We start from the raw sequence: 24,430 nt of genomic DNA on the forward strand, positions 1-24,430 counted from the left end.
TTCCAATATTTGATTTTTCTTTTTTCTTCCTTGGTGTATTGTTATTATTGTACTACTCTGATCATCTGCAACCACCCTACATAACACACTACACGCATGCTATCTGTTCAAAACAAAAGAGAAGACTAGCCAACTAGTGATGAGTTTGTTGAGACATTAATCTATTATTTAAAAAGAAGAAAATAAAAGGTAATGACTAACGAACTCCTTTTTTTATCACTATGCTTTCTAGTTAAGTTGCATTTAAACTCCTTTAATACTTTTCTTATTTGTTCTCATTTTCTTTCTTTCTTTCTTCCTTCCCAGAACTTTACAGCAGAGACTATGAATATTTGCATTGATATCTTATAGACTTATACTACCATAGTACCATTTGCCGCCTCTCCTATTTAATCCTTCCCTTGAGGAGACACACAAACCTACCTTCCCTATAATTCTTACTCACTCATTTTCCATTTTCTTTTTCTCTCATCACTTTTCTTAACTCACACTCGCATCTCCTCCTTCTAGTTCTTCCTCCTCCTTAGCATGGATGAACAACATCATAAAAAGATCTTTGTTGTTCTTCATCAAGTGGTGGTGATGGTGGTGCTGGTGGGACCAAGTAGTTGTGTTAAAGGAGGAGAAGAAGAAGATAGGATCTTGGAACTTCCTGGTCAACCAAAGGTGTCTTTTCAACAGTTTTCTGGCTATGTTACTGTCAACAAGGTTGCCGGTAGAGCACTCTTCTACTGGCTCACTCAATCTTCTCAAAACTCACTCAGAAATTAAAACCCCTTGTTATTTGGCTCAATGGAGGTTAGACATTAAACTCACTCATGCCTTTTGATATATACTTGGGTAGTATATACTTAAAATCACTGTTATATCGCTTATTTAAGGACATTAATGCCATCATTTGTTCTCATTTGGGTACTTTAAACCACATGAAAGATAAACTACAAAAAGAGTGCAAAACAATATAATTTAATTACTAGTTTACTACTATGCCGACATATAATACAGAAGACACAAAATGTACAAAATTATTTTCTGAACTTCCTCTTTAATATGGTGTTAGGTGAATTCTTGTTGAGGCATCTCTTTAAATTAAGTATATATGTATATAAATGGCCTTAGTTATACATACAAACAACAGTTCAATTTGATTTGAAAGATCAATGGAAACAATTATTGTTTTACATGTTATGTTACTTACTTTTTATTATTACCTTTAGATGTTACTCTCTTTTCCTTGTTTGATTACACCCGACTCCTCTGTCTCATAGACAATTAAGTGAGGCTATAAGAATAAAATAAAAATAAAAATAAAATAAATTGCTTGGAGAAAACAAAAGAAAGTGTACGTAGAGCCCACATGAGTGGGTTGGCAATGGATAGGTTGGAATGATGGCCTAACAAACAATGAATGGTACAAAGTACAAACCCAATGACCCATACACGACAAGTCACAACAATGTTACTAGTAAAAGAGAGACTATTCAATGCTCTACTCTTCCCTTGGATTCTATTTATCTAAAAATATACCAATAGAGAAATACAAACTTACAAACATATTTTTTTTGTCTTTATTTTTAAAAAGAACAAATTCGAGTGTACTTGGTGGCTAATTTTTTTTAGATTGATTAAATATATGTGTAATACATTGTTCTTGAAAGATTTGGTATTTTTTTTGATATGATATTTTATTCAAATTGAACGTTTCGATTTGTTTAAAAAAAATAAATTACAAATCAGAGGGTACGATTTATTTAAAGAAAACAAATAAAGTACAAATTGAAGATCTGATTTGTATTTTTTATTTTTTTTATTTTTTAAAATAAAAATTGGAACTCATCTCTTTTGGCATCATTGTGAGATACACTCCTCTCTTTCTCATGAAAAAGAAAAAGCGGTACTTGGTTCTAATTTTTTATTTTTATTTTTAATATTTTTTATTTTCAGATTTTGTAAAAATAAAAAATAATATTGATGAGAAAAATATTTATCTAAGATAGTAACATAGTTTTATGAATTACGAATAAACTAGCCATGATATTATTGTATCAACACCTAATATTTTGTCCTAATAAAAGGGTTTTGATAGGAACCGCATCATCAAAGCAACACTCTTGCTCTTAATATTGGTTTGTGCAAGTCTATTAGACTATGACTCTATAATGTGTCTCTCACATTCTCTCTCTTCTGAAGTTTATCTATATGTCTATGCTATACTTCACACTACACTACAATACAATAGTCACGCACGCATATACACACACGCGCATGCAGTTAATACTTGAAAGCAACTAAAAACTAGCCTCATTAAGACATTAATGGCTTAATCAACCTCAGGGCCCTTATTTAAGGTTTTGTCCCACTGCCATCGCCTTACTGCTATCGTCTACACCCATTATCACAACCCCACTTGCTACTGCCTCGGTCTCATCTTCGTTGAACACTTTCTCCATTTGTTTATGACTCATTCTCTGTCTCTACCTCCATTGATCATTATTTTCTCTCTTGTTAAAAGAAGTCAGCGAACAAACACAGAGAAAAAGAAAAAGAAAGTTTTAGCCAAATGAAATAAGAAAAGGAAAGAAATTAAATATCAACAACCCATATTTATTCCACAAATTCTTATATCCCAACCCTTCAATAGAATCATTTGAATCAATCACCATATAATAGTAACAAAAATCATATATAAATTCTTTTTTTACATTGACAATCCATTAAAAATTATTAAAAATAAAAATTTCACTTTAAATTTTGAAGCCACAAGTCATGAGTTATGACCATTTGATCCAAGAAATTAAATATCTTACAATCTTTACTAATATTATATTTCACATATTATAAAAAAAGAATTATGAAAAAAATTACAATGTTGTGTTTATTTTTGAGAACAAGATAAGATATGATATTGTGAACAAGATACAAAAGAGAGAAACATAAAATTTTATGTTTTTGTATTTTATTTGATGATAAATTTAAATAAATTATAAAAATTTAATTTTTTTGTTATTAAAAAAATTGAAAAGAAAAATATAATTATAAAAAATAACAAAAATAATAAAAAAAATAAAAATTAAGTTGTATCTTTTATTAGTGTCTTTATATTCTTCCTGCTACTATGGATACAATATATTTATTAAGTGTTTCCATCAAACACAATTTTGTGTTTTAGTATCATGTCCTATAAATAAACGCAATCTAAAAGTCTAAAAACCCATATTTTTATGGTTCTGAAAATCACAATATTTTAAAAATCGAAGTGGACCGATCAATCGGACCGATTTAACTGCAAATCTGCAATATTAGTGGTTCAGTTAAACATGTAAAACCGTCATTTAAAATCGAACAAGAATCGGTCGGTTGGACCGAACCGAAACCCATACACAAAAACGGAAGCTCCTTCGTTTCTTTCTCCCGTCCCTTTCCCCGTTTCCCCCCTTTCTTTCTTTCATTCAGAAAGAAATCAAATCACACAACCCCAGGCAAAAAATCCTAGCACTGTAAGCCTACACCACCGCCGCAAGGAGTGGCATACTGCCGCGCCCGTCGCACTCAAAGTTTGCCATTCGTCCGTCTATCTAGCTTCCTTCGTGATCCAAGTCTTCAACCCCTGTTCGCTGTCACCGATCGCGGCTGCTTCCTCGAGCTCGGCGTCCGTCGTCTTTGTCTGCTCAGCCGCGCTTCCGTCGCCGTTTGTTTGCCGTTCACGTTCGCATCTTCGTTCAGCTGTCGTCTTCGTTCGCGTTCTTCGCCGTTCACGTTCGCTCGGCGTTTACTGCTCGCGTTCACTCGCCGTTCACCGTTCGAGTTTGCATTCGTGTTCGTCTGGAAGCCACGTTGCTCTGCTTCAAACACTGCGACCAACCCGCACGCTCCACCTAGCCGTCGAACTGCTCTCTTTTGTCGCCGCCGTGAATTCCCTAAATCCGCCACTAGACAATACACTCACACAACACCAATACTCTGCTTCAAACTCTGCAACTTCTGATTTCTATTACAATAAGTAACTATTTGATTTGGTAGTGGTTTAGATTATTTCATAGGCTGAATTAAAGTTACAATAATTATGTTCTCTTCTCTATCACATTGATATTAAGCTTTTAATTCTCTTATTTTGTTTTAATTTTACCGCACTCAACATGTTTGATGAAATGCTTTAACCATATTTCTGGTTGGTTTTATAATTTCAAGCTTTTAGAAACTTAGTAAGTTGATTGCATGTGAAATTAGAATAATTGGATCTCAGTAATTAGAAAATTTTAGCTGCGCAAATAGCATACTTTGCAGAAAACATATTAGAATGATGATTCCACATGCATTAGTGTTCTTCTGGTAAATTTTAACTGTTATTGTGAATTTGTTAATTTGCTAATTATTCTTGTGTTGTTGTTCTGTTGTTCTTCTGTTACTTTTAATTAATTTTTTTGCTTTTGTTGTGATTTTCTGTTCTTAATTGAAGCTGTGATTGAAGGTTCTTTGGTTTTGGTATTCTTCATTTTCCTGTAAGCTTAGCTTTTAATTCTTTGAGCATACACGGATCAAATAATTGTTTTCAGCAATGGTGATTTTTAGATATTTTTTTGGGTTGCTTTGTTTTAAATGTTCCTATTGTTGTTGTGTTTTTGCTGTGATTTAAATGCTCTTTTGATTTTTTTTTCCGAATGCCCAGTCAGTACTTTGTTGATTGGTTTTTCTCACTGAATGTATTTGATGATAAAATTTTAAATTGATAACTCTATTACTGATTTACTGTCTGTCTCTGTAGTTAAATTTTATTAGAGTTTTTTGAATTTGCACTGCCTATGTTATTGATTCATTGTTCCTTCATTGCTTTTTTTTGTTGTTAATCATTGTGATGAGCTTTGTTAAAATTGGGTTGAAAACTACTAATCTTTGTTCATTTTTCACTGTTCTAACTTCTGTTCTTATTCAAAGATTTGCAATTGGTGATCTTTTGATTTATTATATGCTTCACGTTTTCATTGTTCTCTTCTTATGAAGAAAAAATTTGCAATTAGTGATAATATGATTCATGTTTTGATTGTTTTGTTATATAAACAAAATTCTGTTTTCATTGTTTGGTTGCCCTGTCCCTGTTCTTGATCTCCGCCGACTTGCTACCCTTCCTCTGTGTTGGATTCTTTTTGTTTCAGGCTTTGTTTTGTTTTTGTTTCAGCCTCTGTTGTGTTGTGTGTTTGTTTCGGGCTCTGTTGTGTGTTTATTGTGCAACACTATCATTTTTTGTTTACTTTTTGACTTGGCCAATATTCTCTATCTTTAATTTGTGCATTGTAATTCAATCCAGCTATTTTCAATGGAAGTATAATTATGTTAATTGTCAACAAATTTGCAGCAAGTTATTGCATATTTTGATGATTAATTACATTTAGTTGGTGCTATTTTACGGAGGGTTTTAAATTTGAAAGATATTTAGGATGCTTATTTATAATTTATTTATTATTTTATTAGAATGCTTGATTGGTGCTATTTTAATGTAGCTTGAATACTTGATTGTTACTCGTACTTTTACTTGATTGTTTTATTGTAGGTTTAATGCTAATTGGAATTTTCGTATTAGTTATATTTAGAAATTGAGACTTGATCGTTGTTAGTTATTACAATGTTAGTGGAGACATATAGTTTAAATTTATTTTTAATTTTTTGACTATTTTATATTTTTATTTAGGTGGGACAAGGTCAACCGGTTCAACGTGTGACCTACTAGTTGAACCAGTAACCTAGTAAACAATACCCTGTCTGTTTCAATCACTGATTCTTTTTGTTCTCCATTGTTGCACAGGCTAACGGTTGCTCTACCACTCGTCACCACTGCCACCTGCGCCTCTTGCTTTCCTTCTCTTCTCTTGGGTTTCTGTAAGCCTCTCGCTTTCCTTCTCTTCTCTCGGGTTTCTATAAGGTATTGAATTACTATCGTGTTGATGTGTTGATGAACCCATATTATGTTCAAATTTATTAGAATGATGTTAGTTGAATGGATAAATATAATAGTATTTGCACTAAATTGTCTAAAATGTAGGATTCTATGATTTTGATTATTGTCTTGTTTTTTCTAGGTATATATATATGTGTGTGTGTAATTGTTCATATTGGTCTTGTCTATTCGAATTTTGGTCCTATCTATATATTTAGTTTAATGTGTTTTGTGCTGTTTGTCTATTCATATTGCTTATTTCATACTTTTTATTTTTATTATTTTCTCAAAGAGAACACTCACATAATTAATCATTAATCATGTGTTATAATGCGTCTAGAATCCTTTTTTTTTGGAGGTCACATAATCTTTGATTTATAAAAAAAAAAGTCATCAGATGTCTATATCGTGTCTAGGTTAGTTCTACTATAGGTACACAGATGAGAAACCATCCAATGAAATAAGTTTAGTAGGAGATGGGTTCTCCGATCAGGATGAACCTCTACATAGGATAAAGGTTCTTTATTTTAAAAAAGATGCTGATCCCAGTACTATTTAGAGATGGTACGAAAGGCAGCTGTTTTGTCGCATCTTCAGTGAGCATTGCTTGAAGATGCACTTTTTCCATCTATTTGAAAAAAGAGTCGCGATGTCTAATTATAAATATAATTTGAGGACTTGCATGAATAAGATACGCGTAGAAATCGAAACATTATTAGAAGAAAAAAAATTGATGGTGACTTAGCATAAAAGAAGAGTTTTCAGATTAATTTTCGCAGCTTTGAAGATGGAAATTTGAATTTGAACTCCATCATAAATTTGAAGCATGCGGCAATTCTGTGGCATACTCATTTTTTCTTCTTTTAAAATCGGTATAATTTTTTTTTATTTTTTATAATTGTTTTTTTTCTTAGAGTAAAATGATTTTAATTCAAGTTCAATCTAACCAACTTAATAATAAGATGGGTATTGGATCTTAGTTTTAATTTAGAACATCAGCAAAAGAATTAAGTTCTTGAAGACTGTGTATTAACTTTTGTATCGGAATGTGAGTGTACCAAGTCAAATTGAATAACATCTCTCATATTGAGAATGTACCAAGTCAAAATTGAATAGCATCTTTCCGTTTTGACTTGGATACATTCCTAGTACGAGAGATGTTCAATTTGACTTGTATATTTTCATTTCGATACAAAAACCAATACACAGTTTTCAAAATTCTTCTAGTGATGCTCCAAAATAGAATTGGATCCACCACCCATTTTATTATTAAGTCGGTTATATTGGATCAGAATCGAAATCATTTCACTCTTACGAGTAAAAAAAGAAAAACACAGTCATAAAAGGCAAGAAAAAATTATACCAAGCTTGAAGGAAGAAATAGAGTTGACAAAACACAGGTTTTCAACCACCTCATCATGCTTGACAATCCCTTCAAATGGATGGTTGATAACTTTTAATATTATAGCTTTCAGCTTTCTAAGATCAATTTTTTGGATTGATTAAATTTGATGAGGAGCGACATCCTAGCTTTACATATCATTGAGTACGCCATTGAGTTGTCCAGAACTACATGCTTCAACCTTGATGCTAGAGTACAGATTCAAGTTTTCATGATATCTTTAAAGCTGCGAAAATTAATCTGAAGATCATCATAAACCCTTCTTTTATGCTAAGCCACCATCTATTTTTTTCCTTCCAATAATTTTTTGATTTCTCTGCGTATCTCTTGTTGGTCCGAGTCCTCAAATTATATTTATAATTAGCGATGGCGATTCTTTTCTCGTATAGATGGAGGAAGTGCATTTTCAAACAATGCACACTGAAGGTGCTGCAAAACAGTTGCTTTTCGTACCATCTCTTGTTAGTATTTGAGATCAGTATCTTTTCCAAAATAAAAAACATGTGTCCTGTGTAAAAGTTCATCCTCATCGGAGAATCCAATTCCTATCAAACTTATTCCATCAAATATTTTATCATCTGTGTACTTACAGTAGAATACATACGATGTAGACATACGATGTAGACATGGGTGGCTTTTATTCCATAAGTCAAAAAACATGTAACCTCTAAAAAAAGACTGATATATTATAACACATAATAGTTAATGATTAATTATGTGAGTATTTTAAAAAAAATAACAAAGATAAAAAGCAAAAAATAAGTAACATGAATAGACAAACAGCAAAAAAACATAGAACTAAACATATAGATAGAACCAAAATTCGAGTTGATAAGACCAATATGAACAATTATATATACATATGTATCTAAAAAAGTAAGACAATAATCAAAGTGAAGATAGGATCCTATATTTTAGACGATTTGATGCAAATACTATCCTATTTATCCATTCAGATAACATCATTTTAATAAATTTGAACACAACAACATGGGCTGCAGCGGCAATAACACTTAGAAAAAGAGACAGGAGCATCGGTAGTTCAGTAGCAGGGGAGAAAAAGAAGAAATCGGAGAGAAGGGAAGGAAGGCTAGAGGCGCAGGCAAAGGCGGCACTGGTGACGATGAGAACAAACAAAATCAGTGGAGACTGGGCAACAATGGAATACAAACAAAATCAGTGATTGAACCAACCGGAGTATTGTTCACATGGTTCAATCAGTAGGTCAACCGGTTGACCCTGTCACATGGTTCAATCAGTAGGTCAACCGGTTGACCCTGTCACACTTAAATAAAAGTATAAAATAGTCAAAAACTTAAAAATAAATTTGAAATATATGTCTTCCCTAACATTGTAATAACGATCAAGTCTCAGTTTCTAAACATAACTAATACAAAACTTTCAATTAGCATTAAACTTACATTAAAACAATCAAGTAAAAGTAACAATCAAATATTAAACCTACATTAAAAGAGGATGGAAGCAACGGGCTTCTAATGACGCTGCAAAAATGTGGTACCTCTAGTATGATGGTTCTGCTTGGATTTGGAGTTTATGCAGAAGCATGTTCTTCCATCACTCAACTTCCATCACTTAACGGTTTACCCCATGGTAATCCCATACGATGGCAAGTTGTGCATCATTGGGGGGTGGAATATGGGTTGATATCTACCATCCAAAATCAGAATTTTGGGAAAAAAAAGGGAAGTAGCTGAGAGTGTACACTTACGTCCTCACTCTTGCTTTTTGGGGGAAACCCTCATTGTGTATTCTGTTGATGATGATAACAATCAATGGCTCATGTCATATGATTTGAATGCCAACATTTGGAGCCCCATTGAGTGCAATTTTCTGCCTGCTCGTGATTACCTACGTAGGAAACTCATTCGTTTGGGTTGCAGTGATAATCTTCTTATTATTGACTTTGTCACTATTTGGTACATGTATGACTTGTCTAAGAAGAAACTCGTGGCAATTGTACATGTGAATGAGTTGGATGAGATTGAGTTAGTGTCTAATGTTTTCTGTTGCCCCCACATAAGCAAAGAAAGTCTGATTTTTGTCTCCATTAATCCAGATAAAATGGATCTTGAGGAAGAGTGTTATGCCAGAGTCAATCCCCAAACCGATGGTAATTTTTTTGCTGAGGTTGAATTCAAGGGTAATCTTAAAGTTGGTCTCTATAGAAAGCACTATGTATAAACATGCACCTTTCTCGTCTCTCTGATCTTTCTATTATTATACTGTCTTAAACTTAATTAATTCATGACCCTATCCATTGTGGACAGATTTGTTAGTGTAGACCAAGACATTAAAAAGGGAAGACCACTGTAGCATAGATGTTGCTGTGACATCTTAGGAATATGTTATCTTGAACATATTGACCAAGACAATATGAATTGCTAAAAATTAACCACTATCCAGTAGCATAATTCATTTTTGGAGTGGCCTATTTACAAGTTAAAGTGAAGGGTTTAAGATTGAGTTACGTTTTAGTCTCTCTTATGATGAAGATCAAGGTTATTCAACAACTTTTTTTTAATTTCACACCTATTTTATAAGTTTATTTTACATTACTTTCTGGAGGCAATTTTATTGGTTTGTGTATGGATATTCATCCCAAACCTTATGATCTTGTGAACACTACTTTTTTAGGAACAAATTTCTGTTTGATCCCTTTGTTGTTTCACAAAGTACAATTTGATACTTTGAAGTAGTTAATCAAGATATAAAAAAAACTTTCTGTTAATTTTTTTCGTTGAATAATTTAGAAAGAAAAGTTAATATTATGTTCTTCTTTAGAAAGGTTAATATTTTTTTTACAACAAAAAAAGGTTGTAAGAGGTTAAGAAAATAAAAGATGACTTGCAATGTTAAGAGTGAATTGAAATGTCTTGCTTTCTAGATCATACAGTAATTTCCTTCAATGTGACAAAATTCTAGTGGGACAAAGCACAGCAATGAGTTCAATTATACAGGTGTAAAAGAAAGGTTGATCATCTTTTTCTGTTCATTCAGTCACACATATTTGAAGTACTCATTTTCACGAAAGAAAGGAGGGGAGGATTGTGATTTACGAACCAAGGAATTTGTTCATGAATGTTTATTGAGGGATAATTGTACTATTAATTAATAAGAACACATGAAAACAAATTAATCTATATATAGAAATTAAAAGAGCTGCATATGTTTTATAGGATCCAAAAAGGCAAAAAGCAATTTTAGTTTTTAATGAAGAGAACAAAATAATAGTTTTTTTATAGATATTTTTGTGTTATTAGTAAAAATCCTCTTTTATACTTTATATCTTTATCATTTGTCTCAGTGTGTTAAAAAAATTTGACTGAGTCTAAAGTATATTTTTTGGATTGAATTTATCATTTGTACTCGATATTAATTTTGAATGAAGTTCGAATCATGTCTCAAACTGACAGACTAAATCCAGATTAAAGTCATAATTTTGAGTGAATACTTCATCCATCTCCTGACAATTATTTCGAAAGGATAATAAAATAAAATAAAAATATTCAATCTGATTTTTGATTTTTTTTTTTACTAATTAGTTTCTGTGCAAAAAACTTTTTTTTGACTGAATAGCTTCTGTGCCAAAAAAACATAAATTTTGTTTTTGCACAGAGATCTCGTATTATTGAAGTAATTGTCAGGATCGAATTGAGTTTTTTTTACTAAGGACCTTGTTGTGATAATTGTCAAGGAGTGTCTTAGATTTTTTAAACTTTTATGATTAAATATAAATTGGACCAAGGCACATGCGGTAGCCTCGGCCTCTCTCGCCATGAGTGTTGAGGGAAGCTTCGGTGAATCTCGAATCACTGCCCCAGTGCGAGCCACCTTCTCCCCCAACTGAAACATCTGCATCAAACAGGAAAAGCCAATAATGCCCCTTTGGTTGTCTTTGTTACCGGCGGATATATCGGTATCCGCTATCTCGTCCGCCGTGGCCGCCGCCACGGTCACTGCCGCAACCTTCTTCTTAGTCTGCAAGTCTCACCTCTGCTCTCACAAAGAAAACCTCATAACACTCCATCAAGAACAACCGAAGCGCAATCCACGTGGCAAGATCCTGTTCGTTTCGCCAATGGGACTTTCAACTTCGGAAGGCCTCTGCAATTTGTTAGAGTCGAAAGGCCTCGTTTTGGAGGTCGTAGATGCTCGGAATTATGATCCCGAAGATCTATCCGAGGAGAACCTCATCCTCCTCGTTCATTCAACTTCGGATTTTTGCTACCAACATCACCGACTGTGGGCCTACAAAGAGGACGACATCAAAGGAGCAAAGGACTTCGCCAGTTGGCTCGTTCATAACGCGGAGCGCTTTGGGATCGGAGCGGCTGTTGTGAAGGCTTGCAATTTCACTGCATTTGTGGTGGGCAAAAGGGATGGTAAGAATTTGATGGCTAAGGCCACCAATCATTTTAGGGATTTGGATCACGTTCAAAACGGTAATCATTTTGAAGGGTGGTGGGGAAGTGTTGTTGCGACGGTTTCAGGAGATACGGTTGCTAATGGCATGTGCGGGGAATCTGAACCTGAGGTCAGTTTATAACTATGACGTTTTAATTTTTTATCTAATTTTATTCTAAACACTATCATTGTGGTTCTGATTCTAGGATGATGTTGGTTGTTCTGATCCAAAAAGCATATATATGTTGGTGGAAAATGTGGATGTAGTAGATAGTAAAAGAACCTTCAGGCGCAGGATGTTAACTATTACCGAGGCCAACTTTATGAAGAATGGAAGTGTTGATCTTGAAGATGGAGGTCCTGTGACTGCCCAATGGCCTGTTGGAGACGATCTAATAATCGATTCCAACTTACCAACTTTTCAAGGATTTTGTTCCCTTGGTGGCAGCTTGTTCATTGCTGGTGGTATCATGTGTAACAATGGATCAAAATTTGAATTTGAGCTAGAATTGGAACATTTTTTCCCTGCAAAAATGTGGTGCCTCAAGTATGACGGTTCAACCTGGATTTGGAGTTTATGCGGAAGCATGTTCTACCACCGGATGAATCCCACAGTAGTCCCATACCATGGCAAGTTGTGCATCTTTGGGGGTGACATTGGAAATGGATATTGGGTTGAAATCTATGATCCAAAATCAGATTTATGGGAAAAAAGGGAAGTGTCCGATTATAGGTTCTTATGGCAGACTCCTAAATCTTACTTTTTGTGGGAGGACAGAACGGAGCCTCGTAAAAAGACCCTCATTATGTTTTATTTTTCTTCTGGCAAGAATCAGTGGCTCAACTCATATGACTTCGAGGCCAACCTTTGGAAATTCCTTTACTACAATTTACCGCCAATTCGTGATTGTTGTCCTAGGAAACTAATTCGTTTGGCATGTAGTAATTATCTCCTCATTGTTGACTCTGCCCATATGTGGTACATTTATGACTTTTCTAAGAGGAATCTAGTGGCAGATGTGCGCGTCAATGGTTTGGAAGAGCTGACTAGACGGGTGTCATATGTTTTCTGTTGTCACTGCACCAGCGAAGAAAGTCTGATTTATGTCTTCATGGAACTAGATGAAAAGGTTGTTGAAGAACATGGTGGTGATCCTGACCTTGTTCCTTATGCTAGAGTCAAGCTCCAAATGAATGGTAATTTTTTCGCCAAGGTTGAATCCAAGGGTAATCTTAAAGTTGGTCCCTATAGCAAACTCTATATGTAAGCATGAACCTTTCTCTGCTCTCTTTGTTTATAATTATTATACTGTTTCAAACTTGCTCACTCTATCCATTGAGTTTCTTTGTACAGGTTTGCTGTTGGTGACCAAGACACTAAATTAAATGGAGGATTGTAGCTTAGTTTTGACTTTTGTGCATCATACTGGCATGGTGACATCATTCATTTTTGGAGGAGCGGCCAAGGACCCCATACATTGAAAAGCCTAATTGCTAAGTGTAAGATTTAGACTTTAGAATACAATTTAGATAGGATGCTTGATCCAAGTTTAAGACTGAGTTTTTTGGTATTTAGCTAGAATTGAGACTATTCAACAATTTTCTAATTTCACACGCATTTTTTTATTATTATTTTTTGTTTTCAATTAGATTGGGACGATAGTCAAATTTTGAGACTTCTGAGTTAATTAGCTAGTATTCAGAACATTCATAGGTGGAACCAGCATCGGCTTGGTGGCAATAATTTTAAAGGTTTGTGTAGGGGTAGGGATTTGTTGCGTCGGAGTGGAAGAGGGAAGATATAGGTGGGGTTGGATGTTAATAAATAAGCCTTGTCCTTTGAATGCTCTTTTGGCAACTTATGTTGAACACTCCTTTTTCTTTGGATTATTGATGATGAACAAATTTCTCTTTATTTGATCGATCCATTTGTTGTTTCACCAGTATTATTTTGATCATTGATATATGTTTGAATTGCAGAGTCTATATTTAAAGTATACATGTTAGCTAAAGTGGAAAAGCTTGACACTTTTCCCAGTAAAGAAAAGGAAGGTAGTAGGTGGAAGGTGGTTTACAAACTAAAGATGACTGGCAATGCTATGAGTAATTAGAAATTTCTTGCTTACAAATCGAAGGAGGAGGGTTGTGTTAGATCTTCGACAACCAACATAAAAACATAGTTAAATCCTCATGACATGAATCATGAGTTTTTCATTGAAGGATAAATGTATAATTAGTAAATCTGTAAACAAGTTAATGGGTATATAGAAAAAGAGCTGCATATCTTGTTTTGGATCCTATAAGAAATGTTGTTTCTAACGAAGAGAAAAACTTCGTGTGTGTGCGCTTTTTTCTCTCGTTTTTTTAGTTATTTAGTAATGTATGAAGTTCTGAATTTGTACCTCTACTCTGTATGTGTATGGAATTTGGAAGCAATTTTTGAGATTCCAATTTAAAATTTTAGTAAGTGAAATGCAATATAGTAATGATTGAAATTGATAAAAACTAGTACATATATGATTTGTTAGTCTCCCCAAACATTGCATCTAAAATTATGTTTATTGGCTTACTTGTTATTGACTGCATGATAAGCATACACATTTAGTATCAAATTTTCCTTCTTTTCATTTTATTCCATAAACTATATTATTTATCAACACAAATTGTCAATTAAATAGAATAACAAAATCAACTTATATTCAGTTTAAGAATTAAGTTTCTAATATTGATTTTCTACTATATTTAAATTGAAAATAGTTTAGTGTATAATTTTTTTTCTATTCTTTTAATTTGATTAAGACTATTTATTAACAGAATAAAGTTTTAAATTCTAATTAATCCATATTTAATAAATATATTAATAGTTTAAAACTTATTAATTCACTAGTATTCTCAGTGTAGTCTTTGTAGTTATTATTAATGAAAGTTTACCATGAATAGTTAAATATGTGCCTCTAAATATTCCGTGCATAATAATTTGGAAAAGGGATTCCACACATGATCAACGTTGTAACCTATAAAGTAAATTAAATTATAGCTCTCCTTGTTTCATTTGGCAAAACGTGTTTTTAGTTAGTTTAGCTCTCCTTTCTGTTCATTTGTTAGAAATGCAAGTCATTCAATCCCTTTTTCACTTAATATATTATTATGAGTAAGTGTTTATACATTAATTAAACACTAGGTTAATTAAGAAAGACTATGTTATGGGAACGCGTTTGCGATTAAAAATATTTTCCTTGTGAAATTAAATTTGACTCGATCTCACTTTTCATAGTCCAAATTCCACATTCAAAGTTTCCATATTATAAGAAGAAGAAGGCGCAACATAAACCCAAACTTCCAAATATTACAACACACATTTACACATGCTCCAATCATAAATTCATAATCACAAGTTAGTCCAAAAACAATGGAAATTCAGGTAATAGAGACCTTGAAATTCTACCTACTAGACCACCCTTCCATAATATGGTTCCGATGGAGCCACACCCAATCATGGGGCTCCACGTGGCCATTTCTATTTGCGGCCGTCGCCATCTATGTTACTACTACACTTACCCTGCATTTCCTACTAAATCTTCTCCGGTGCCGCCGCCCCGTCCGCCTCGGCCCCATCCCCGCCATCCACAGCCTCATGATGTGTGCCGTCTCGGCCGTGATCTTCTCCGGGATGATCCTCTCGGCCGCAGCCGAAGCTAAGGACACGCGCTGGCTCTGGAGGCGCGTGAGAGCCACCCCTTTAGAGTACTTCCTTTGCTTCCCACTAGGAACGCGCCCCTCCGGGCGCGTGTTCTTCTGGTCCTACCTTTTCTACCTCTCCCGCTTCCTCCACTTCCTTAGAACCTTCTCTGCCGTCCTCCGGCTCCGGAAAATCCCCGTCTTCCGGCTCTTCCACCACTCCATGCTCCTGATCATGTCGTTCTTGTGGCTTGAATTCTCACAATCTTTTCAAGTCCTTGCAATATTGTTCTCCACTTTGGTTTACAGCATGGTTTATGGTTATAGGTTTTTGGAAGAAATAGGGTTAGGTTGCAAAGAAGGGTTTTGTTTCAGAATGAGTGGCCAAATGGTGGTTTTGGGATTCAACTTGGTTTGCCATGTTGGTGTGATATGTTTGCATTTCTTGAGAGGTGGGTGTAATGGGATTGAAGCATAAAAAATGCTAATTAATTCATTCTTTATAGACATGTTAATGTTATGTAAATAGTTTAGTTCGATAGTACCTCACGTTTTATAGCTATGACCATTTTTTATTGGTAGAAATTCAGGTGTAGTCGACTTCACGTGAAATTGATATTTGAGAGATGTTAGTTGATTTGAATGATTTCACTAAATTTTCATATAACAAACTATCAACTTCACGTGAAATCAACTCCATCTAAATTTTCACCTTTTTTATTAGGTGAAAAGAGATTAATAGTATATTTTTCTTTTGTCTCGGTAATTAGTCACCTAAAGATATCTTGTTAAAAAAATTATAGTTAAAATCTTAATACATGTTATATAAATAATTTAGTTAAATATATTAAATTATTAAAATATTTTTATGGAGTATTAACCTAATGGCTAATGCTAAATACTAATAGGAGGCTAAATCTCTCGAAGCTATGAGCAACATTAGATCATATGATATTCTGTATATTATATAATCAGCTAGCTTTACACAGTTTACATATGTTTTTAGTTTTTGCCAGATGCATATTTATTGATTTATTTGTTAGTTTAACTATTATGTATTGTTAATATATAATTCACACGGTCCTTTATTCAAATGTTTTTATTTTTAAGTATTTTTAAATGAATGAATCGATGAATCAAATATTTTTGTTAATTTAACATATATAATCAGATATATGTGTAGAATATCAATTAAATTCTTAATATTTAACATATCGTGCTGCAACTTGATGCCTTCTGGGAAAAAAAATAACACAAACATGAGTCTTTTCTCTTTTTTTTGGGCATTGGGTCTCTTATGGTTTATGTCTACCTCCTTTAATTTTGGGCCCATCTGTAATAAGCTCAGCCCAATAACATCAAATTAATTTTGACTTTAAATACGAGTGTCGACAAAAATAAATAAATAAATAGCAATAACACTGTGAGTTACGACTTACGAGTCAGACCAAAAGAACGTTAATTCATGACCAAAAGAAAAAAAAAAAAAAACAACAAACTGAGGTATGAATAAAAAATAAAATAAAAATACTACGACTTATGATGCATATGTTAAATTATATCTTAAGACATAATTTCAGCTTATTTGTCAATATATTTTTGTTTGAACGAAGACAAATAAATTATGTTGAGTATATCTATATAATTAACAGTTGAGTGTCAATTTCTTCGTATGAATTTCGAATCCAAAAAGTCATTTGAAACAATTGATTTTACTTTTCTAGTGTATGATTCTAATAAAAAATTGTATGGTCATGAATAAGCGGCATATATAGGACTGCTGTGTAAATACATAAATAAATGAGAAAAGTGTTATTTGAACTCTGAACTGATGTCTATGGACATTTTCTTCAAAACTAATAATGTGTATATATCCTATAAGAGTTTAAATATATATATTTTTAAAAATATATAATAAAAGGCTACCAAGTACCAACCTTCTCCGATGGAATAGTCTACCTCTGTTCTGCTTTCTAGAAGATATGCATGCTATTTTGTGTGCGATAGGTTCATACTCACCATAAAATATTATATATATAATTGATTTTAAAAACTAAATTAAATATTATCTCAATTTTTGTAAATTGACGATGTATAAAAATTAAATTATATTATATTAAATATAACAAAATTTTAAAGATAGAATAAAAGAATGATAATTACTCTAATAAAAATATCAACAATATTTTTTATGATGATCTTTATTTAAAAAATATAATTTGTTTATGATTTTTGCTCTACTCGACCCCGCTCCGCCGTATACCAACTCGCATAGAACCCGTCTCGCTTCTACCTGTGAATAGTAAAACGCTGAACCCTAATTCGTCTCTGCGGGTACCCGTCCCGCCCCTACCCGTCCCTATAATTATTAAAATCCAATAAATAAAATTAAATTTCAAAATTTATATAACCATCATCACATACATAACATAAATTAAAATAAAAATTTTAATATAATACAATATTATTAATCATTTACTATTATATATTATATATATAGCGGGGTAGGTAGAGGTAGAGCGGGTAGGGACGAATTTTATCTAAATCTGACCCGTTTTGCCCCTCTCAAGAACCCACCCCGCTAAAAACCTGCCTTGATGCGGAGCAGGTAGTTACCCGTCCCGAGTGAATAGAGACGGAATAGGTACATGCAAATTCGGATAATATTACCATTCCTAATTTTTATTCGAGCGGCCACCTAAAGATTCAGCGAATCAGCACAGAAAGCAAAAGACTTGGGACAAAGTTAATGCATGATGGGATTGGAAACATCAAAGAAATAGAAATGGAGAAGTGTGAAAATGAATCTTCTCATTTTTTTTAATATTTAAAAGAATAAATTGTGAAAAATTAAATAAAAAATAAAAAATAAAATTAAACATTAAATACTATCTAATTTTTTTTTTTGTTGGAGAGATTCACTCCCAAAAGTGTTTGTCTATGTAAAGCTTTGGAAGGAGTTAGGGAACCTTCCTCGGATAATTCGCCAACACCAACAACATAAGTGTAGACGTGTAGTGTATATATCACTTCATAAGCATAATTTTAAATGGATATTCTTCCTTAAAAAGCAAAGACACTATGGTTGGTGGATCATAGGGCCACACACCTTAATGGCTTCTTTGTTAAATTTTGGTGTGCTTTCTTTTTTATGTGGTGCTGGATTGGCGTGATTTATTTGACCCAAATAATGGATGTGATAAAAAAAATTACAATAAAAGAATGATAAATAACAAGCATAAATAAATTGAAAATTAATTTATTTGATGCACATAAATTCAAGTTTAATAAATCATAAGCAATTTGGTTAGTTAGCTAATTCTTTTGCATATTGGCCATTTATCCTTTCTTAGAATAAGCTAAATCAATGCTTTTTTTTCCCAATCAATACATTTCGATTAGTTTGAATTTACAAAATAAAGATTTTGTTAACAAGAGTAAAAAAATATATAATAAAATTTTTATACATTCAATATATACAAAGATTTCTAAATTTATTTTCTTTTATTCTCTCAACTAATATTTTCAGAGAACTCTAACTAAATTTCCAAGGTAATATAACAGAAATTATTTCTGTATTAGAAAGAATAAACAGAAATCTATATATATGTTTGTTCTAAAGAGTGAAAAATGAAGAGCTTGGAATAAGAAACATGGTGGGACAAACCATGACAAATGTTGGGACAAAGATAGACACATTCAGAGACATTAGTATCATTCCTTTATATATAATAAGACAATGTAATTTACTCTCATTATATATCTCTTTTTATTTTTTTCTCAATACAAGTAGCTATTTTATATTTTACTATGTCTATATATTTTATGTATATTATATAGAATTTTTATAGACACTAACTAAATATAATGATGATGTATGTTTTGACGACTAATAGGTCAAGAATGTATAAATCGTTATTATATTTACGATTAGATCTTTTGGGAGGTTAGGAGGGACTTTTGATTTTTTTAAGATGTATTTTAGTTGTATATTCCTCAAAATACCGAATACATAATGTATTTTGTTTGTTAATAAGGGTCAAAATTCCAAAAAAGTTTGTATATAGTAGATAAGATTTTAATGAACTTAAATGCATAATAGTTTAGCATAATATTAATAACAAACCCATTTTGTCCTTTTTTTTTTCTAAAAATTATATAGTCCCTAACAAGAAAAAATAATTCCCTAATTATTCAATCGGTAAAATTATTCTTTTTCACCCAAAACAAAATTGTTTTCCTGCTTAGTCAAAATAATATCATTTTAAATGAAAAACTCAATGTATTTTATAAAATAAATAAAAATTTAATTTTGATATACATATTTTTAAGTTTCATATCACAATAAGTTGCAAATATATAAAATATGTTATAATTTAGACAGTTACGTATCACCAAAACTGTTAAAGGAACAATATAAATATTTTTATTTATATTTTTTCATAAATTACAACAATCTCATCTTTTTTTATAATTGTTTTAGATTTATGTTCTTCAAACCTCAAGCATGGTGCAACAAGTTATAAAATAAAAATAATTGTTATATATAAATTCAAATGATAGAAAATAGTTGGTACTAGTATAAAATTGTTTGTATTCAATATTATTATAGTATGTATTATTCAATATAATATGAAGAAGAATAGGTTTGTTATGTTTAATTGTATATTATAACAGTTAGTATTTTCATATAGAAAAAAAGTCTGTATTATCTAAATTATTTTTATTAATAATATGTATGAGTTTCAATTGTAATTAGTTAACTACTTTAGTATATATCAATTAAAATATAAATTAATTTAATTTTTTAGTTAGTTAATATATAACTGTAAATAATTATAATAAAGGTATATAATAAATATATAAGAAGTACATATTTAGATAGTTATATTTTATGTACTCTCAATGTACTCTAACTATAATTAATTTAATATATTAAATTAAATATGCAGTGTCTTAATTATGATGTTTTAATTTATTAGAATGAAATTAATTGAATTGATAAATATGATAGTTACATATATGCAGTATTATGTTTCTAGATACACATGTATATATGATTATTCATATTGATTTTATCTACTCAAATTTTAGTTATATCTGTACATTTAATTCTATGTGTTTTTTATTGTTTGTCTATTTATATTGCTTATTTTATGTTTTTTTATTTTTGTTATTTTCTCAAAAAGAGCACTCACATAATTAGTTAATAATATGTTATAATGTGTCTAGAGTTTTTTTTTTCCCTAGAGGTCACATATTATTTGACTTATGAAAAAAAAGCCATGTCTACATTAGTTATACTATAAGTACACGGACGAGAAACATCCGATGGAGTAAGTTTCGGAGAAAATGGATATTCAGACGAGGATTTGGAGGAGATGCTGATTTTAATATTATTTTTAAAAAAATAAAAATAAAAACACAATTATCAAAGACAAAAAAATACATATAAAAATTAATTTTTTTATTAATTAATTAAAATATGAATAATAAAAATATATAAAAAATACAATATGTATTTCTTATGTACTCCAGCTATAATTATTCTCTTTTATAAAAAGAAGGAAAACTTTATTTAACTGTATACTATAACATTTATTATTTTAACATTCAAAAAACTTAATGTTATCTAAATTATTTTTTATTAGTAATAGATGTGATTTCAATTATAATTAGTTAACCACTTTAACATATCGTCAATTATAATAGAAATTAGGTTAGCTTTTTACTTATTTAATATATGAATTATAATTAATTATAATAAAAATACATAAAACATAACTACTTAAAAAAATGTTTTTAGTTTTTAGAGGGTTATACTTTATGTACTCCCATAGCTACAATTAATTTAACATATTGAATTAAATATGTAGTGCGTCAAATACGAACATTTTATTAGGAGATGGTGTTTAACGGTTTTTACACAAGCAAAAAAAAGTATGATCTATATGTCTTCATTAATATAGATAAAATGGATATTGAAAAAGAATCATTTACTAGTCCTTAAATTAACACTTATTCTTATTGGCAGAGTCAAACTCCATTCTGCTAAAATTTTGTATATATATTTTTAGGTTTTATATTACCATAAATTACTATCTACATAAAATATATTATTATTTAAAAAACTAATTTTTGTAATGTACGTGTATATATACTCTATATCACCAAAATGGTTCGGAAAATTGAATAAATACTTTTATTTACATTTTTTATAAATTACAACAATTTTATTTTTTTTATAATTGTTTTAGATTTGTGTCCTTTAAAATTTAAATTTTTTATTTAAATTAAATAAATATAATAATTACAAAAATAAATAAATAGTAAGGTATTTATAAAAATATAATCTAAGACACATTTTAGATGTTGAGGGTGTAACTTCATAATGGTCACATCTCACATACTGTAACACTGTGCTGTAATAAGGATGCTCATCACATAATGGGTACACCCGAGATATGTAGAAATCGGTACTGAACATCCCGAAATGTTCGCATCTTGTGAATGGGGTCCCAACACCTGAGATAAGAACAATTGTCATGGATGAGGACTCAGCATCCAAGATAGACTCGCATGCGTATATAGGTCACAACATCCAAGAATTATGTGCATTACAACTATTTTTTCTACTTTTGTGACCTTTTAAACGCGTGAATTCGAGTTCTTTCAGAAAACATAGCCTCCCGACAATATGTCTACGAAAAAGACATCAACAGACGGAATGTTACTTGGCACGTAGCCGGAGTCTTAGACTTTGAGGTTAGTAGTTTAACCTTTTTTATTATTAGTGAATAATAAATTTAGATGCTTAGTATTTAGTAACTTAGCTAATGGAGTAGGTCTAGTTCAGTTGACAAAGTTAGAAGATCTACATTAGTTTCGTTGCTATACCTAGGATCGTTGTATACTTTATATAATTGATTGTAATTACTTAAGTTAAATAAATAAAATAGACACCTAATTTTGAGCTAAGTTAAATAAATAAAATGAGTAACTCTCATTTAACTTATTAGTCTAATAAATAGGTATCTGTTACATTTAATATAAATGCTTATCTAGGTGAATTATAATTTTTAGTAATGTTTAGCAACAATTAATGGTTTAGATATAATTGATATGCGCTAGTAGATGTTTTGGGAATTGCAGAGACCACGGTTACTGTTGCCACGCTATGTGACCCTGGGTCTTTCGTCGCCGGCCATCCTGTTGCCCTATATGAAGGGGGCCGGATTTGGATATGCAGTAAAGTTGAGAAATTTTATATTTGACAATTTCTTGATTTTTGCATTTGTCAAGCGGTGGAAGTCCGAGACCCACACATTCTACCTTTCATAGGGTGAGGCCAGCATTAGGCTTCAAGATGTTGCCTACCACATTGGTTTGCGCGCCCCTGGAGAGTCCATTGGGAATTGTACCAGAGACTTCCAGCGATGGCATTGATACCCCACTTGGGAGTGGGTTGACGATTTACTGGACACCAGGCCGCCACCACAGTTGGAGTGAGGGAAGCAGGTTTTCAGGGTGAGGATGACGTGGCTCAAGGACAGGGTGCACACATTCCTGATGAGGCAGCCCCGGATACACTCCGTCAATATGCCAGTGCTACTTGATGATGTTTATTGGGGGATTTCTGCTCACAGACAAGTCTGGTACACTTGTCCTTATGATCTATCTGATATGATAAGGATTTCTGGTTGTGGAATAACATGTTGTCTCAAATTCAAGAGAAAAAATGAATATTACTCCGTCGTCTCAAACTCAACTAATAAGAAAGCGATGGGAAGAATATTGTTATAACCATCTTGAGCCACAGCAATTAAAAGCACGCCCTCGTACTTTCTACATAAGTGCGTCCCGTCTACAAATCAAAAAGCTTGCAATGCTTAGACGCTTCAATACATGGAGGAAATGCCCAAAAAACCTTATCAAACTAACTCTACTCTCCGTCAACCATGTCCCCGTTGTAATAAAGAACAGCAACGCATTCGTGAATCGTACCTGGGAGGCACTCCAGCAAAGCTTGCAAGAGCACAAGTATCATGTTGTACGACTCTTTCTAGTCGACATAGATCTTCGTAATCGCTTTTTTCTTTGCCATTCACACCTTTCGATACGAGGTATTGAAATGGAAGCTTTGATGAAAAGCACTTTGCGATAATGGGATAGACACTGACGGGTCAGTCTTTATCATAGGTAACACGACCTTGCAAACCAAACCATTATCCAGCTGAGCATGGTCCTGAGACATTGTAGGTGCCAGACAGGTATGTGATCCACCGAACTAACACATCTCCCTACAAATTTTCCGTAGATGTCAACATTATGCAAAACACAAAAATAACGTAACAGGGTCTAATGCATCCAAAGTAAATCTCAACACATACCAATAATTCAAGTTCTGTCGTAGTACCACACGAAGACTCCATGGACAACCATTGGTAAATTGCTTGCAACGACAGTGGTATTTAAGCCTATCTGACTCGAGAACTATATACTTCGCATTCCATCGAATACTATAGCTCTTCACTGCCATTAGAATTACTTCACGGTAGGGGTATAAATTACCGAACCGGACAAAAAGTTGCCGCAAAACCAAACCGAAAATTACAACAACCGAATGAAAAATCGAAAAAATCATTTTTTTCAAATTAAACCGATCGGTTCGGTTTCGGTTGGCTTGGGAGAAATCGAACCGAACCAAACCGAACCGAAGAAAATGTTCCATAGTAGTTCTTTTTATTGGTTTACCCTTAGCTTAACCTAGGAATAAAACCCTAAATCTGAATACCCTCACTCTCTTTTCCTTTCACTTGCGTCGTCACCCACTCATCCTCACTCCCTCAGTTCTCACTCCTCACACAGAGTCTTAGACACCCACTCATTCACAGACCACAGCTCACTGCCTCACTTCCATCTTCCATTCTTCCTCCTCCATGCGGCCATGCCTGAGAAAATGAGAGCCTAAGAGAGCCAGAGAGCCAGAGAGCGTC

General features: G+C 32.4%; 3 protein-coding genes across 5 annotated transcripts in view; all 3 read left to right on the forward strand.

Moving 5' to 3' along the window:
• Nucleotides 1–528: 528 nt before the first annotated feature.
• Nucleotides 529–9,790, forward strand: LOC127748534 (uncharacterized). Its single transcript, XM_052263166.1, has 4 exons — nt 529–708; nt 3,348–4,000; nt 5,798–5,871; nt 8,333–9,790. Exons 1-4 carry the CDS (start codon nt 529–531, stop codon nt 8,512–8,514), a joined length of 1,089 nt encoding a protein of 362 aa, XP_052119126.1. The 3' UTR covers nt 8,515–9,790.
• A 1,298-nt stretch (nt 9,791–11,088) lies between these two features.
• The window catches only part of LOC127748395 (uncharacterized), a 32,453-nt gene continuing 19,111 nt past the window's right edge, over nt 11,089–24,430 (forward strand). The window contains exons 1-4 of one of the 3 annotated variants that reach the window (XR_008010516.1): nt 11,089–11,886; nt 11,963–13,020; nt 13,111–13,256; nt 13,737–14,170. Coding sequence is in view for 1 of the 3 variants with exons in the window: in XM_052262811.1 (XP_052118771.1) it covers nt 11,230–11,886; nt 11,963–13,020; nt 13,111–13,156 (1,761 nt within the window). In the remaining 2 variants the exon portion in view is untranslated. Of the gene's footprint in view, nt 11,887–11,962; nt 13,021–13,110; nt 13,694–13,736; nt 14,171–24,430 lie in introns of those variants that run through there. The other 2 variants (XR_008010515.1, XM_052262811.1) reach the window with 2 other exon arrangements.
• On the forward strand, nt 15,145–15,904 carry LOC107495983 (elongation of fatty acids protein 3-like; the record flags this gene model as incomplete). The annotated part of the gene is given in 1 exon segment (XM_016117188.3): nt 15,145–15,904. A coding segment is annotated over 1 exon segment (739 nt), but the record flags the coding sequence as incomplete, so codon positions are not given.

The sequence above is a fragment of the Arachis duranensis genome, chromosome 6, assembly GCF_000817695.3.
Source record: "Arachis duranensis cultivar V14167 chromosome 6, aradu.V14167.gnm2.J7QH, whole genome shotgun sequence".
Lineage (NCBI taxonomy): Eukaryota > Viridiplantae > Streptophyta > Magnoliopsida > Fabales > Fabaceae > Arachis > Arachis duranensis.